Raw genomic sequence first — 17852 nt, 5'->3', positions numbered from 1 at the left:
CAAATAGCCGCCACTTGTAACCTCTAAGCACCGTTTTCAGACAGTCTTCTAGACTGTTGGGTGAGAAAACCTGCAGATGCGCGATGACGAATCACCCACTTTGAATGTTCTTACAGAAGGATTCTAAAATTGACTTTTCCAATGTGGGAACGCTCCTTATTGGTTTTCCTTAAATGCCTATTGTTGAATTATATCTCTTTTTATGGTAGGAAACGTGTTTCCTCAACACCCTTGAATGTATCTCAAAATATCTCTCGATTGTCCGGCGATTTTAAGCTCGAAAGAAGATAAAGAAAGGTTACATACGTTGAAGAACTGGTGTTCCAACTGAAAGAAAAATCATCCCCAAGTCCTATTTTCCTAATTTTTAGAGGCTCTGGTTTGTGTTGGGAACGCAGAAGATTTCCTATATCAATTATTTAGTAAGATACTTGGCTAGCTTGAACTCTAAATAAGACAAAAATACCCATACCAGAGTCCGATTCCGTTGATAATTAGAGACACTAATTGCAAGTTTTACTAATCGTACAGTTTTTCAGCTGACCTGTGAAGCACCTTAATCTTCTTTGAATCTTTATCTTTTATGCTAAAAATGTAAGATGCAGTTTCTTATAAGAACAAGCAAGGCGTTGCGGTGAGGAAATGACCGTGTAGAGCAAAACTGCTACACAAAAAGGAAGTTTCGGATGCATCTAGCCTTCGCTTGTTAGTTGCTAATACTTTCCTATCCTTAACAGAGTAGTATCCATCACATCCTAATACAACCTATGATATCTTCCTTTCTGCTGCTTTGCCAGAAGAAAGGACGCCACTAATGGTCTGAGTTAAGAGTTAATTACGCAGACTGAATCAGAGAGGGTGAGCGGAAGATGTAAAACAGCAAGGCCTGCTTGACCGACCCTTTTCACTTGATGGTAGAGAATGGTCTTTTGGTTGTGAACTCCATTTTTTCTCAACAATCTCCAAATGCAGAAACTAATATGATGACTTTCCTCATCACTGAAAATTACCTTACAGGACCCAAATCTGCAGAAGATGTTCTGCCTAGATAACGTGAGTACCACTTCATGGACTTTGGGTCTCGTAGGAATGGCTTCTACCCGATTAGAAATGTAATCTACTTAAATCAAAATACATTCGTATCCTCCACAAGAGAGGAAGGCCCATTATTTAGGTTCCTCATTAGTCAAAGGCCTCTACTTCTACTAGGTGCAGCAGTGGAATGTGATATTGCATCCTAAAATGCACTACAGCTTGAGACTTCAATCAATGAAGAAAAAATTCCAAAGGTGCCCTTGAACGATGAAGGCTATATAAACCATACTTCAAGACTTAAGATTTTGTGAGCATCATAAAGAGAGGAGTGACATGATTCTAAAATGTTTAACTACTCATTATGGAAAAGTTATCTGGCCAACTGCTAAGATAAATAATTTTGTTATTCCTAATCATAATACATGATTTCTTTTAACACATTAATTTCATTAACTTCATAATCATGTGGAATCAGACATTTAGCTAGATAGTTCAAAATATATGCATGCAAAGCTACTCCACTCTTCGTCGAAGCATGTGCCTAGGATAGGTAAAAATGACTAAATATGTAATCTGTAAAGGTGATGCCAAACTATGCTTTCACATCCAAGCATTTAAAAGCAAAGTAACATATTATATCTCTTCAATCTAGCTTCCTTTTTATGGAGTAAAAGTACAAAAGTAGCATGATCAAAATAAATAATAACATGACTACCTCACAAGTAAGAACACAATCTGTCTATAACATCCATGAATTCCATTTCAGCAGAATTTACATCAGAAACTCCCAAGGCCTTGGTTAGCGGCGTAGATGGCCATTGACATCATGCCAACCCTTTGGTGCAAGAGTATTCCCAACACAAAATTATAAGCGAAGACAGCAAACACATTGTTTCAAATAAAAGGTTGCACTTAAGAGTCTACAGCATGGGGCCATGAGTAACTACTTTATTATTTTGAATGAAAAAATCCTAATCTTATTATTAAAAACAAAATTGGTATCTTTTGAAAGCATATTACTAAAGGGCTTGGAGATTTTTTATTTTTTTAATGAATTCCTTGTATAAGCCTGCATGAATGAGGAGCCCTATAAATTTCTTCAGAGCCTTTGATCACTTCTCTCCTTGTCTTATCAAACATCGGCTTCCCCTTTCTGACTTGATTACCCAACAAAATGACCACCTGCACCATGAAGTTTTCTTCCCCATATCTTCAAAATTTTAAATAAAAATCAAATTGTGATAGAAAAATAAAAAAAAATCCATTTACATGTGTAAATAATATCCCATTAATTCATAAAACATATCACTCATTGAAATCTTATAGAGATGACTGTCTGATATGCAGTGATGAAAGTGGTGGAAGTAGGAATAGAGTCACGAATGAAATGGAGGAAGATATTGGTATAGATTTTCTTAGATAAATAGACAGGGGGACACTTGATGAGATTGGGATGGCATATGCGATACGTGAGATGGATGGTAGATGACGATATACAGGGATGGATGATGAGAGTGTTGAAGACTGATCAATTCAAGGCAAGAGACTAGCCTTAGATCCTTATGTTCGGCCGGGATAAAAGCATCCTCTTAATGCAGATGACCCTCCACACTTCTTGGACCTTCAAAACTTCACTTGCTTTCAATCTTCTCGATAGGAGAAAGTGAGCTTAAATGGTTTCTTTACAAAGATCAATGCTCAATTTATAGATCCAATAGTAGCGATGGATAGAGAACGCAAAGACAAAGCTACCCTCAAAATGTCATCTCAATCGGAGTTTTGGATCATTGGATATCAAGCCCTGAAGTTGGAAAATTCCTAACAGCTGATTTAATCAAAAGATTTCTATCTCCTTGTGCTTGTCAGCATTATCATGTTATTGTTTAGGATTTTGTCTTGTCATAACAGAAAATGAAATCATTGGTTCAGATTTCCCGATGTCACCCTCAATAGACGGCTCTCCTTCAGCCATGCCCACTTCTAGAAAATACCAAATCAAGGAATAATATTTTAATATTATAATCTATTTATTACTTAACTCCTACGTGTCGGAGGGGGTGGCATGTCAGTGCATGCCACGTACGCATGTATCCTTTAGAACACAATACTAGGGAGACACATGTGTGTCACATGTACACGTGCACGACATGTGTCTCACAATAGTTGGATAGCGCTGTCAATATTGACAAGTCAACGCCAAGTAAAAAACATTATTTTTTATTTTCGAGCCTCAATCTCCACTTTGCATTTATTGCAAAAAAAAGCTTCTTTTTTTGTTGGGACACATCACTCCTGCGATTAAAAAATAAACAAAGCAAATCCGTTAGTAGTAAATGCCATTGGTAGTTAATTATTGGTTGATGCCAATCATAATAAGGTTTAGTGCTTGGATGTCACCAAGTATTAACCATAATAGCTGGCTGACAATCATTCAATTGATCCAATGGTGACACGTGGGATGGCAGAAATAAAAACCCAAAAATGTCTTAAAATTTATATTAAATTAAGTATAAACCCAAAAAATAAAAAAATATGTATTTTTACTTAGGAAACCACATCTATATGAATATAATGTTGATAAATTCATTAAAATCATTTTATGACTCAAATTTTTTTTTTCTTTCTAAATACTTTGTCAGAAAGATCCTGCAAAATAGTTAAAATTTGAATTTAATGCAAATAAATATGTAAATATCATTATACTAAAATATTAATACTGAGTAAAATCACATAACATGAGGATAATAATGACTAAATATTTATATCAATGAACTTAAATAAATCATGGACATGTGTTTGATTTGATCATCACATAATATCAATAAAACTTGAGTTAGTGTAATTTTGAGGCTTAGGTCCTATCCTCCATTAATAAAAATAAACTGTAAATCATTCTCCAGTATTTAAGGATATATTACATCACTTCACGTCATGATTGTGTAAAGTGGTCCTTAGACCTGAGACACCAAAAACATATTGTGGATGTGCAGTTGTATTTGTTGATTTAGGTTGCTAGAGATAACCTAAGAGGGGAGGGGTGAATTAGGTTACACTTGTTTTTAGTCTAATTTTTCTTTACTTTACTCGGTAGTGATATTATTTATATCTTAGATACTACTTAGACTTTAGAAGAGGTGGATGACGACAATCGATATTTTTATACTGGTTAGGGCTATTCCCTTACTCCTGTCCCGCGATATCCAGCCGGAATTTATAATCAATCCCTAACCAAGTTCTTTAACCCCCCAAGCCAAAACAACTTATTAATAGGGATACACAGATATCACCTATCTAAGAATTGAAATGGTGAGCAGCCTTGTGCCCCCTTAGCCTCTACAGGTTCACTCATCCCTTCAACCACTTCCAGGTTAGACCACCCAGGTCCTTGTGATTGGTTTAATGTTTCTTCACCTTAACATACACTTGTATATATATTCAACTTACACAAAATATAACCAGGGAATGATGATTATGTTATGATGTTCTGGCATTCCTACTTACAGTCTAATATAGATAGTCGATGATAAAGATATTTAAAATGTGTCTTGCTCACAATTAGATAAGAGTAATCAAGAGTAATTCTTGCACTCGATCAGATAAAATGATTCAACTGTAAAAGTATTCAGATATGAGGCTGGTGACAATCAAATAAAGATAGTTGAAAGTAGAGATATTTGAATGGGATGCAGGCAATCAATCTGATAAAGATAGTCAGGAATGTTTCTTGCACTCCATCAGATAAAATGAGGATAGTTGAGCGGCAAAAGTACTCACAACACGACAACTGATGATATCCTGTTTGTAGTTAGTTTGAAAAAGGAACAAATTATTCTTATTTTCCAAGAAGATACTCAAAAACTCTATTGATTTATCAACATGGAAATTTGAACTCAAACCTGTAAGACTTTGTGCAAAGTCTTCACGCTTCTTTCCCTTTCGTACTTAGATTCTTCAAATGTTTTCTTACGTGCACCGAGAGTCTTTCTCCACTACACAAATAAGATTATCTCTCAAGCTATGAAGTAACAACCCTCTCTTAATATGATCTTAAGGTAGCACTTCCTGAGTCACTTTAAACACATATTGATTTCAGGAATGAAGCTCACCTACAATAATTTTTTAAAGATCACTAGAAAACCAAATGAGATTGACCAAATGACTGATACCTCAAGCGACACCAATCAGTCGATTCTAAGATGATATAAAGCTTGCCAAACTAAGTTCAACACAGATAAACTAGCTCAGAAAAGTGATAAGTACAGCGGGGATAAATTAGATCAGATGATTGATGAATTGCAACCTCAAATGAAGATATATCTACCCTAGGATAAAATTTCTCTCAATAACCCCAAGATAATTTAATTTAATCATGTTGACTTAGTAGTTGGGTACATACAAGAATAACCACTAATTTCATGGTTTATTTTATTTTATGTACTTATCAATGAATTTTGAGACTAACCCCAACCGACTGATTTGAGTCTAATGGATAATTATCATATTTTCCTGTAGTTTTTGATGTAACACGACGATGGGGGTGTTGGGCGCATTTTGAATTTTCCATTTTGCAGAAAAGTTTGAAAATAATCTTAATACTCATTTTTTTCCATATAAATATATCCTTTTTTCATCATAAAAATGCATTTCTTCCTCAAATAAATCTCAGAAAAATCCAAAATGCGTTTAAAGGACTTTTCTGCAAAATGGAAAATTCAAAATGCGCCCGCCAATGAGAGAGCGACACGTCATGGCGTGTTAAAAAAAGAAATGAATAAATAAATGAATTTAAATCCAATGGATTAAATTGGTTTAAAATTCATTTATTAATAACTTTTGATCCTGAAGTATGATTGAGATGATTTTTTAATGGATTTTCTCGTCTTGATCCCCTCTTTCTATTTTTATGGTTGGATCATTCAGATCCAGCCTACATTGATAGATAAAAATTAATTACTAAGAGGGGGTAAAATGGTGATTTTTACCATAAAACCTAAGTATAAAAGCTAAATCTCGAGAGGGGGAGCTCATTCTTGATGGTGCTCTATCAGAGCTGCAAGACAGAGAGGAGCTCCAGCTTGGATCAACCTATTTGGTACTTTTTCCTTCTTTGTATTTGAAATTTTGGTGTATTTTGGATGTTGTTAGTTGAATTTCTTAATCTTTCTTCTTGATCCCTGTCTGAACTTCTAAATCGCTTGGCTTGAGCGGAACGTACAAGCCCTGACTAGGATTTAGAGGAGAAATTGAGAGATTCCCTAGCTATTCCAAGTGCATATAAAAGAAAACTATCAAAAAACTTATAAAAAGGGTCAAGATTCTAGGATATTAAAATTTCCATTTCATTATCCAATAGAGTAGTTATTACTGAATTGTCAAACCTAAAGAACCAACCAAAACACTTCTAACTTTTCTTCTTAATCTCTCTAATTGAATTCTTTGATCCCTTCAATTGGATCAATTAATTCAACTTAGAGCCCCTTATTTCATCTACTCCTCTCATCTCTTCTACCCCCCTTTCCAAATTTCTCATCTAATTAGGGTGATTTAATCTCTGTTGAAGATTAAATTAACCCCAATTAGGTTCAAATTATTGAAGAAGAACATCGATTGGATTCCTTACCAGCTTCCCTTGGACGACACTCGTACTTATCACTACACATCTTAAGTAGAGTTTTTATAAATTTTATTGTATAAGCTAAAATTGACAACGACAAGGGTTTAAAATTGCATAAATTTACCCCTATTTTTGGCTAATCAGTTATCTTACTAACATGTGTAATAATATTAGCACACTTATTAACCATAATTCAATATTATCTCATGTACAAACCCTACATAAGATCAAAAAGTTACCATTATATTTCTAATCATTGCATAAAACGCTTTTACATTTTCTTGGGTTATCTTACAGGAGAAAAGTATAATCAAATTAGATTGATGAAATGTATACATGAAATACTAGATGACTTTAATACCTTGCATGACATTCAATCAACAACCATTTGGTTCTTTGATCACATTATCTAAAGTTGTGAAAATTCCCATCATCTAGATGTATCCACGTGGTATTTAGGTCATCTTATGAACTTCTCTTTTTCTCAAACGGTGTTTGCTTGACACCCTTCTGGATCTCCTCGCCATTCCAGTCATGTTAGATGGGTAAAACATGAAATGAAAATAAATAAGAAAATAGGTTCTCAAAGAGTAACTTTCATGCATGTTTGTCAGGTTCTCAAACTTTCATGCATGCATGTTTTCATGATTTTTTTCAGAGAGGAAATAAGAAAATAGGTTCTCAAAGAGTAACTTTCATGCATGTCCTTTTATATTCAACTTAGTTTTTCCATTACACTTTAGGTTTATCATCTAACATCAGATAAACCTTATGCATGTGACCCTCTAGGTAATAAAGGACGAAATCAAAATTCATCATATACATCCAAAAACCAGTATATGACTTTACCATGCTAAATGTTACTTATGATGCCATTTAACTTTCCAATTAAGTGAATTCAAATGGAACAATTCACTCCATTAAGAGTTCCCGCTATGCATTGTTAGTATCTTCCTACCGCTGAAAATGGGATCAATCATCCTGATCACATGAGTAGGAAGTATATAGTGCTATTCTATCTATTAATTTTTATGTCACTCATGCATATCATATGAAATATGAGTGTTTCTAATGTGTTTATGAATGAAAAACCACCAAATTATAATTTCAGTATGATATATTCATTATTACTCACATGCTTGAACTTCATTATTAACGTCACACATGAACAATAGTGAATAAGGCTTTTATTAATGAATTTTAAATGCGATACTGTTGGAAAGCAACATGCTAAATATGGCATATAATTCTATCTTAATGCTCATGCTATACTGGTGAAAAGAGAGGTTGGGTGAGATGAGCACTCATGGATCACATTTTTGGATATATGTACAACGTGCAGAGACATGGGTGACGCGGATATGGTCTTCGAGAAGATGGTTGACGTGTTAAAAAAGATTGGAGGGCTACCAAGTAATTGGCTTGTTGTGGCAGATCATAATGCAAGGAGTTGTCATGTTCCACACATCACTAGCAATCTGTAGTCATAATGATTGTTGGGGTTTATGGGGTTAGAGCTACGAGTGGGGTGGCCCACCTTGAGATCATTTACGTAATGATAATTGGCAATTCATACTATTTATAGAAATGCTTCTTATACTAAGAATGAAACTTTTCTTGATGTAGATCTCTATGACTCTGTCTGAGTGGATGAATCATTCATCAAAACTTTGTCCAATTACTAAATAATCATCCATGACGACTTCTAAGCAATAACCAATAGACTTCTAAGCAATCCATTGAACCATTCTCAAGGATGAGGTTGATCAGATCACGTAAACGGCTTGATCAATCAGATCAGATGGTTCTATAATAAATCAGCCCTCTTGATTGGATCACTAGAGTGGACCTATTTGAGTATTTTGATCAGTTCAAGATTCTGTCTGAGGGAATTTCCATTCTTGACTCACCTCCTCTCCCACACCTCTACACACTCTTCTCAATTTTTTTTCCCTCTTAAACACTTATTTTCAGCATTTCTCTAAAGTCTTATCCACATATTCCCCTAATTTCTCTTGTTTTAAAGTTGTATTAGTTGAAAAAAAAAACATTTGTTTAAAACCAATAAAAGAATCCTTTATAAAGGTAGCTCCTTTTTGCCAAAAATCTTCTCTTGACATCAACATCTCCATTGTTCTTCTGTTCTTATACTGTTCTTCTCTCCTTCCCTCTTCCCAATACCGCTACTTCCTGGAAACGAGCTCTGGAGAAATCTCCATCTTCCTCCCTTCCGTGCCCAGATTGAATCTCTTGGTAGCAAAGATGGGTTCTTGCTCGGTGAACTGGGAAGCCCTAGATTCTCTAGCCATGAACTTCGCCGAATCCGAAAACTTGGTGGAAGATCGGCCGTCATCTCCGTCCTCGTCGTCGGCTTTCTCCACTGCGTCGTCTTCATCGTCGTGCTTCCGGGTTCGTCTCGTTGTCCGCCAGGTCCGCTCGGCGCTGGAAGAGGGCAACGTTGACGACGCCATCGATCTTCTTCGTCGACATGCTCCTGCTGTTCTTGACGATCATCGCCTCTTGTTTCGCCTCCAAAAGCAGGTGGGTGAGCTCCGCACTTTTATCTCGTCGAATCTATGCGATGCTTATCGATTCCTGCGTCTCTTCAGAAATTCATTGAGCTGCTGAGGAAGGGAACGGCCCGAGATCGTCAATCGGCAATTGAGTGTCTGCAGAAATCTCTAGCTCCATGCGCTCTTGACGCTTATCCGGTAATCGATAATCGATTTCGTTTTGTTTGGTGTGGAAACTGATTGTGCTGTACAAAAGACCCAACTTCGGAGGATTTTTTTATTAGTTGTGGGATGTGCATGTTGTTTTTTATTTTGGCTGCACCTCTATCATTATCATCTATTTTTTTATCTTGTTTGATCTGTCACAGATTCCTTTTCTGTAAATAATTAATCAACCCCCATGATTTCGAGATTGTTCTGGTGTAAATATCTAAAAGATTTAATCAACCTTGTCTGCTCATGGACATAATGCCAGTCGTTTTATATTATCTTTCCTCTACAGATACAGTGCGGAGTAATTTTTGCCGTTTTAAAAAAAGTTGTGGTAAAATAGGAAAGAAAAATGAAAGCTTCGAATAAAACGTATGTCGAGTCTGTTTCTTCATAGTGCTATGGGCAATCTGGCTGCATAGTAATTAAATTGATTTCAAGGGGATGGCTTCATAGTAGTTAATAATGGATGGTGCAGTGCACCCAGTGGAGAGAATGGTCTCATGGTGGTTTAGAAGTGCATGAATGGCTGGAGGGAAACCAGTTTGCTTCTTCTTGTAATTCTTGTTTTTATTTTTTAAGTATTGGGTTGGTTATTGATCTCGGTTGATCTTTCATTTTCCGTTCAAAAATAAAACTTGGATCACAAAATTTTTGATTCTCTCCTTTCTACCAATTCTTTTTGTGGTGTGAACGATAGATAATCAGATGCTAATACCTTCTTTCCTAGAAGGTAGATCACTGTCGTGATAGTGGGTCCTCTGTTCTGGTTGAAGTCATAATATAACGGTATTTTAATTATTCCATTCATCTCTTATTTGTTTTTTTGTTCTGAAGGAAGCCTATGAGGAATTTAAGCATGCTCTTCTTGCTCTTATTTATGATAAGGAAGATGATACCTCGCCAGTATCTGATGAGGTAATTTCTTCAGCACCATTTAAGTTTCGTGTATTTTTTAAAAAAGATAAAGTACTTGAATTTGGTCGCACTTTTTTATGAGAAGGCCTGAAAAAAAGTGATGCGGTTCAAAATCTGTACAAACAAATGAATTACTGATTTACCCTATCCATTTTATTTTTATGTGATGGACATTTTATAAAACGCTATTTTCACTTTTTCAGTGGTCTAAAGAGAGAAGATTAGAGACAGCTGCGATGATGTCGTCTGTTTTAAGGGGGCATCTGCAGGCCTACGATCCTGTCCTCTCAATGACACTCAGATACCTTATTAGGTGAAAATGATTAATTTCTATAAGAACAGTTTTGAGATATTTTTCTTCACAAGCTCATTATTATTTTTAATATTTTTCTTTACAAACAATGCAGCATTCACAAGATCCACTGTTTTCGCCATGGAATCCAATCTCCCATTTCAGAGCACATTCATCGTCTTCTCGTTGAAGACCGGGATCCCCCAGGAATACCGCAAGAAAGTTTGTATGATGCATGTTCCTTTGATGAGGTATTACCTTTTATCTGTACATTAAGCCAAAATTTCTGCTGATAATTATAATTTTGTTTTGGTAAGTAACAGGTTGATATACAAGCCCTCGCTCATGCTGTGGAACTGACTAGGCAGGGTGCCATTGACAGTCTGAGATTTGCAAGAGGCGATCTTAACGTGGCGCTTCAGGTAATTGTCAAGAACTGTGCATGATATGGTTGCAATCATTGAAGTTTCTTATAAGATTTATTTCTAGTTCTTTTTTAAGAAAAAATGGGAATAGTATTCTTATCTGGCATTAGATGCACTGAAATGAAGGTGCAATTTCTGGTTATATTTGGGGAAAGATCTGCTTTTCAGTCCTTTTTTTTCTGTACTTGTTGTGAGATTTTCTTGAGCTGAGCTCTTATATTGTATTTGATGTAGCCCAGAAACCCATTTTCTGAGGCCCAATAGCAAGTTGTGGCCCAAGAAGGAGATTCTTCTAGAACTGATAGGATCTGCAGAAATATACCTAGAGCCCCTCAAAATCCTCTTACAGGATTTTCTCTTACAAGATCTTCTGACAGGATTTTCCCTGACAAGATCTTATGACAGGATTTTCTCTGACAATATCTTTTGATAAAATCCCCTGCCAGATTCTTCTTCTGCTAGGATCTCTGCTCTAACTTGTCAGATCTGCATATCTTCTATTTTGTCCCATCAGGATCTTCTTGGGCCACGCAATTATCTCGTGACAGCTTCTACATGCCCCAGAATCTGCAGGATATCTCTGCTCAGGCCTGTCAGGCTGCTTATCCTCTGTTTTAGCTTGTCAGACTTATTTTTCTCAATGTTTTGACTTGTCTTGTCATGGGTACAGTCATTATGGACGATCCTGCTCTTCTTGTGGCCTATATAAGGCCCCCATGTACCCTGAATGAGGATTATTGAAATCTATTGTCTTGTTGAAACAGTTGTTTCTCCTCTCTGATTGTTCTCTTTGTTAGAGAGTGCTTGTGTGCTTGTGGATTCAAGTACAACCCCTTGTGGAATCAAGGGTTGGAGATGCTAGTTCTGTGGATTCACGACTTAGCTCCTTTAAGTAGAGTAAGGCTTGTGGACTCAAGTCGTGTTCCTACATCGTTCATGTACTAAGGCTGCGTCAGTATTTAAGGTTGCAAGCTGTATCTCTTGAAGGGAAATGGAATTTAAGTGTTAATTGGTACATAGGTGTATCAAAATGGTAAGAATCAGGATTGGATAATGTCACTCACAATATGAACTTCCACATCATGATATGCTCTTCATCTTCTCTTAGAGATGCAAAAGGTCACCAAGAGTCCCGGTTGAAGTTTCGGGCAGGATGCAGCTCTGATCTTCAGAGGTCTCTTGTGCTATAAGAAATTCTGATGCCCAAGATTCCCTACCACCCAGGGCTCCTTTATTTATAATATTCCTTTATTTCCCACCTACATGGTCAAGAACTGGTAGTTTCTCTGCCAAGTCAGCGCCCCCTGGGTCTCCTGGGGCCATGTCCTCCTTCTCTAGGTTATGAACCCTTCCTTTCTGTCCTTGACACTTTCTCTTTCCATAGAATTGGTTGGAACCATATCATTTATTGAAGCCAAGAATTCAGCACGTGAAACATTAGGCAACAACTAGTAAATGTAACTTAAAAGGTCAGGTTTTATTTCTTCATCTCTCTCTCATGGTTTATTGTAAATAGAGAGAGGGTTACATTGTTAAAGTTGTCTAGTCAAATCTTTGTGTTCACATTTATTGCTGGCAGTAGTTTTCCTTTCTAAAAAGTTTTCTTTCTCGGTATTGAGGTGTGTTATTCAGAAAATATTATTGCAGTTGAAAAATCTTACCAAGTCTGAGAAAAATAATATATTCTATGCATGAAAGGAGAGAGATGTCTGACTACAAACGTCAAATCTTCTTGTCTTCTTGAATAGGTCCACAACAATCCTTCGGGGCTTATGAACCCAGATTGCATAATAACCTGAGTTTTCGGGAGGAAGGGGTCTTATTTACTTTGAACCCTTGTGTGAGTGTATTTCTTTTCGTCTCCCTTTCCCTTGCATCCATTTTGTCTTCCATTCCTCTCATGTTATCTCAGACATTGCACTTTCATCCGTCTCCTGAGATCATGTAAGGGACACTAGGCTTTGGTTCTTTTCATATTTTATCTCAAAAGTATCGTTAAAAAAATGCTAGATGACAGGGGGACAGTTATCAATCATTTTTATGAAAACCTATAATCTATTTAATTCAGATGTCTAAGCCTGATAGGAGATTGTAGTCTCCTCTCCAGTCTCCCAATATCTGATAGGATCCTATACCCTTAAGGGCATCTTCGGCTTTTTAACCCATTAGAGCCACTTTAATCATTTAATATTTAGGATAGATCGCTTTATTTCTCTATAAATATGTATAGTCCTCCCTTTAGGAGGGCAGTCAATAAATAAGGTAAGTTCTGCCTTTTGGCTCACTATCTTGATCCTCCCTGCCTCTTTCCTTTCCCATTGACTGTCCAGTGATCTCCTTTCCCCTGATTGCCTCTTCTGATCTTCAGTTGGATCCTCTCCCATTCGATCCCTACCATTCTATTGTAGTCCCTAACAATCCCTATCCCCGTGATTGTCAACCCCTCACTGCGTTGTCGGGCTGCTCATCCGTGGTTGATCCCCTGCGCTGTTCGACCCCTACGATCGTTCTTGTTTCTACTTTCTGACCCCAGGAACATCTACCTCACATCACCTCTATTCCCTTTCAGGATACAAACCTACATCAAGGTTCATATCAACATCAGAGCAGAGTAAGATCCAGTGATTCCACGCTCAAACCCGAGTTTGGGAACCGACTGTAAGCTTTCAGTTGATCTTGAAGAGAAGAAGCTGCAAAACTTTTCCCCCTTGCTCATTCTCCACCTGCCCAAACTCTACCACCAAGAGAAAGAGACACTCAACCAGAAAAATGCTACTCCATTAGGTTTAACTTGAGTTACCCCATACTTACACTGGGTTACACTGGTTGGGTCTCCAAGGATCCGATATGATGGATGCATGCAGTCTAACCAGATTCCATAAGGGATGTTATACAATAACCTAAAATACAGGGTTCAGTGAGGGAAGAGAATATAAAGAAATAAATGTTCGCCAGTTGACACTGACAGAAAAAAATGTTTCGCATCTTCTAAGCTTGATTTCATTGTAGCTTATGTCCAGAACATCACGGACTTTGAGTGATGTTCCCACTTTTTTTACGTCCAGAACAGAATTCTTAAACCTCCAGAACAGAATTCTTAAACCTCGGCTGAAAAACTATAGTGGATTTGGGCAACAGTGATGAATGAGATCACAGGTTCATTGGCCTTTGTTTGGATCCTGAGATCAGAATGGACTTCCTGGATGGGTAAAGTTACATCTAACATGAATTGGGTTTGGAACAATCACGCGGTTTTGGATCTCAACCTGCTGAAAGAAGTATTGATTGGTGATGTTCAAGTAACAAAAAATTTAATTCCCGAGGCCATTTGTCGTGGCCAATGAATCTTAGTGGGCATATCCCTGAAATTCTCCTGTAAGAAAAGGTAGTGAATGTGTCTATACAGTTGCTAATATCTGGTACAGCCAGGGAAAATGTTATCATCTGAAATACTGCATTTTGCTCTTTAAAAGCCTTGCTATGATATGCTGCTTACTCTTTGTCTACTCTAAACTTTTCACTCATTAAGCGTTTGCATTTATTTTACATTCATATCTTACATTTTTGAGCCGAAGTGACCAATTGTAGTGCCACATTTTAGTTTACAGACTCTGATGAAATGATCTAATGGAACCATTCTTTCTCAGAATGAGCTATGCCGGATGAAGCTGAACCTTCCTATGCTTGATGAGCTTATTCACGAGTACTGTATATACAGAGGACTTGTCGATGGTATTGTGTTTCAGTTCGTCTGTTGACAATGTGGTTCTATTTTAATTTTTATCTGATTCATTTATTATTTCCTTTCCACTTTAGAGGATCAAACGTCAGGAGACAGTGCAAAATCTCTTCTTTGGCCCAAGGAGGGACCTAGTGCATCAAAAGATTGCTCATCACTCACTGTTGACCACGAAACTTCAAATAATGTAATGAGTCGCGGTGGCGAAGAATTGACACTCACATCCGATGCTATGGACTACAGTGAAACATGTAGTACGAGCCACATTAATGACTCATCTAGCAGCTTCCAAAGATTTAGAAAAATAAGAAAACATGGATTTCTGCAGCAAAGAAAACTCAGAAGATGGAAAGAACGCACTGAAATGCTGAACGAAGCATTGAAAACGCCTCAAGATCCTTATGAAAATGATGGCGCAGTAGTTGAAGAAGTACGCATTCTTTATCTAATACTGAACATTTTTACGGGTTTACTTGTATCTTATATACTTATATGTGATTTTCTTGATGATTATTAGGCCTCTGTTCTCCACTCTTCAGCAGAAATTCCTGTGGAGAAAGAGAACAAGTATGCCATTATGTTGGAGCTCAAGAAATTAGCCAGAAAGGGGATGACTGCTGAGGTCGTGGATGAACTAAATTCAATGGATCCTGATTTCTTTCTGCTACATCCTGCGCTATTATTTCAGCTTAAACAGGTGATCCCTTTAACTTATGTGTTTAGTGAGAAGCAGAGTTCCATAAGTTCTGGGACAGGACACAGAGAAGGTTGAGGCATGTCCCGATGGCTGTCCAGGCACATTGGACGGAATGCAGGATGTGGTCGATGGGATATGGGAGGTGTCCATGGATGCTTGAGGAGCCACAGTGGCTATTCACTCTACCTCAGTCTTAATGCTTTGGAGAGAAATGAATTCTCATTGAAGAAAATAGTACAAAAATCCTCTCATCCAACCCCATGCCCTGCAAGCATGTCCCATCCCATCACACATTTGAGCACTCAGATAGGAGATAAGCAGAAGGGGCTGTAATTTCGTCCGATGTCTCAGCCAGCACCTCCTGTCTAATCTACTTAATCTGAGCGCTTCGAATGTGACAGGAGGGGATTGTGTGTCCCTTCCCTTCCCCAAAATCTTACAAGAAGTCGATTTGAGCCCACTTGATCTTTTAATGTTTTTTACCTGTTTACAGGCTGAGTTTTTCAAATGTGTTAGTGATGGTGATCATGATGCGGCACTGAGGATTGCATACTCTTATTTAGGGCCACTGGCTTCAAAAATTCCTGATTTGCTGCAACCTTTAAAAGAGACGCTTTTTGTATTGCTTAAGCCTAATGAAGATGCAATGCCAAAGTGTTTGCCATTTTCCAGCATTGCTGCATCTCTACAGGTAATAATGCAACCTAGAAACCTGTTCTGCGAACCAGTGAGAAGCATTACCTCTGCATGTTAAATTTTCTCCCTATCTAAGAGATGGTCATTTTTTACCAGCTGAATTATTTACAATGTTCTCTGTTGGCTCTGTAGGTCATTATTCTCTTGAATTAGTTATGAGGTTCAACCGTTTTATCTGTTAAGATTGTTTCCCGGTGAAATTGGCGTAATTAAGTACTCTTTTCATTCTAGAATTGCATTTAATACTTCAACAAGGAAACAATGTTTTTGCATCTAAAGGTGTAACACAGAACCATGATTTGCATACGAATGCATGTTTTTATATAAGACATACTCGTACGTATCATTTAATCTGATAATGTTTCAGGTTGCTCTGGGGCAAAGGTTTGGCATTGAAGAGCCTCTGCTGATAAAAATCATGAGGACATTACTGAATTCGCACAAGGAGTGGTTCAAACTTCAAATGTGTAGTGATCATTTTGAAGGGTTTCTGAAGATTGATTGTCTCAAAAATGTCGATTGTTCATCCAGCCGCCCAAAATTAGAATCTGATGCAGACAATTCCACTTTCGGGTCCACATTTTTTACGTCATCTGGAAATCAGATTATTGATGATAGTGGCAGTCCAGTTTCTGTTTCATCAGACAATACTTTATGCAGCGAAAATGCGATATTAAAGGTTATGGTAAGTCATCTATATTTAGTAACTTCTAAACTTTATTCCAACTCGTTTTGAGATTTATACTATTATACATACGAGAACTTGCTGAAGTCATTTATCATAACATGCTATCTTTTGCACTGCGTTACTTCTCATATTAATTTTGAGAATACCATCGAAAATTATGCTTGAAGGCATCCTTAACAATTCTGTGATCTTTTCAGGAATTCCTTGCACTGCCAAGAGCTGAGGCTATCCATCTTCTCCTGCCATATAATGGAAATGCAGAAACTGTTATACAACAAATGTTTCAGTAATAACTCGATGGGTAGTGGTGCTGTTTATTGGGATAGCTTCGTTGCAGAGCAGTGGTGGTCCTGGTACTCGTGCAGTGATATCACAATGTGTTGTAATACCTCCTAAATTATTAATGCTTTGGCTTCATGTATAGGTGAACATTATGTCTCGATGCAAATCCATGCATCATCATGTAATTATGTCAGTAAGTTTTCAGTAATATCTTCATTCTTGGCGCCTTTCTTGCGCCTCCAATTTATCATTTTTCGTTCTTCCTGTTTTTCTCCAAAAAATGGTTCTATTTCAATCATATAAAATATAATCCTTTAATATGAATTCACTTCTGCTAAAAAAATTGTCCAACTTCAAGGCCTTCGTTTATGCTCTCTTCAAATATTTTCTATTAAATTTTTCTGATCAACGGATGTATCTCTTAACTAGAAAGAATATTTCATCTGAGTTACATCTCGGGAACTTTATCATTTTTGGTTACATCTTTCAGAAAACAATACATCTTTCAGGCTGGCCTCATTTTCTAGTTCTATACGTGAAAAGTATCCCTTAGATATTTCATCTGGGCCTTTTAGCCCTCATCCTATACCCTAAGGGTATCTGAAGCGTTTAGTCCAGTAGGGCCACCTGGTCATCAAATGAGTAGGTTAGATGTTAGCCGGCTTTGTTTCTCTATAAATTTGTGTAGTCTTCCCTTAGGAGGACATTCAATAATTAAGGTAAGATCAACCTCTTGGCTCACT

The 17852-nt window shown here is 37.1% G+C and overlaps 1 protein-coding gene across 1 annotated transcript; it reads left to right on the top strand.

Moving 5' to 3' along the window:
• The first annotated feature begins 8757 nt into the window (after positions 1-8757).
• On the top strand, positions 8758-17359 carry LOC144713572 (Ran-binding protein in the microtubule-organising centre protein). The gene is made up of 12 exons (XM_078588181.1): positions 8758-9190; positions 9259-9360; positions 10210-10290; positions 10494-10603; positions 10698-10833; positions 10906-11004; positions 14655-14739; positions 14824-15176; positions 15264-15443; positions 15937-16134; positions 16507-16824; positions 17025-17359. The coding sequence occupies exons 1-12, from the start codon at positions 8912-8914 to the stop codon at positions 17115-17117; spliced, it is 2034 nt and encodes a 677-aa protein (XP_078444307.1). The 5' UTR covers positions 8758-8911; the 3' UTR covers positions 17118-17359.
• Positions 17360-17852: the final 493 nt, after the last annotated feature.

The sequence above is a fragment of the Wolffia australiana genome, chromosome 16 (assembly GCF_029677425.1).
Source record: "Wolffia australiana isolate 7733 chromosome 16, ASM2967742v1".
Classification (NCBI taxonomy): Eukaryota; Viridiplantae; Streptophyta; class Magnoliopsida; order Alismatales; family Araceae; genus Wolffia; species Wolffia australiana.
This window is presented reverse-complemented; position numbering and strand designations above follow the sequence as displayed.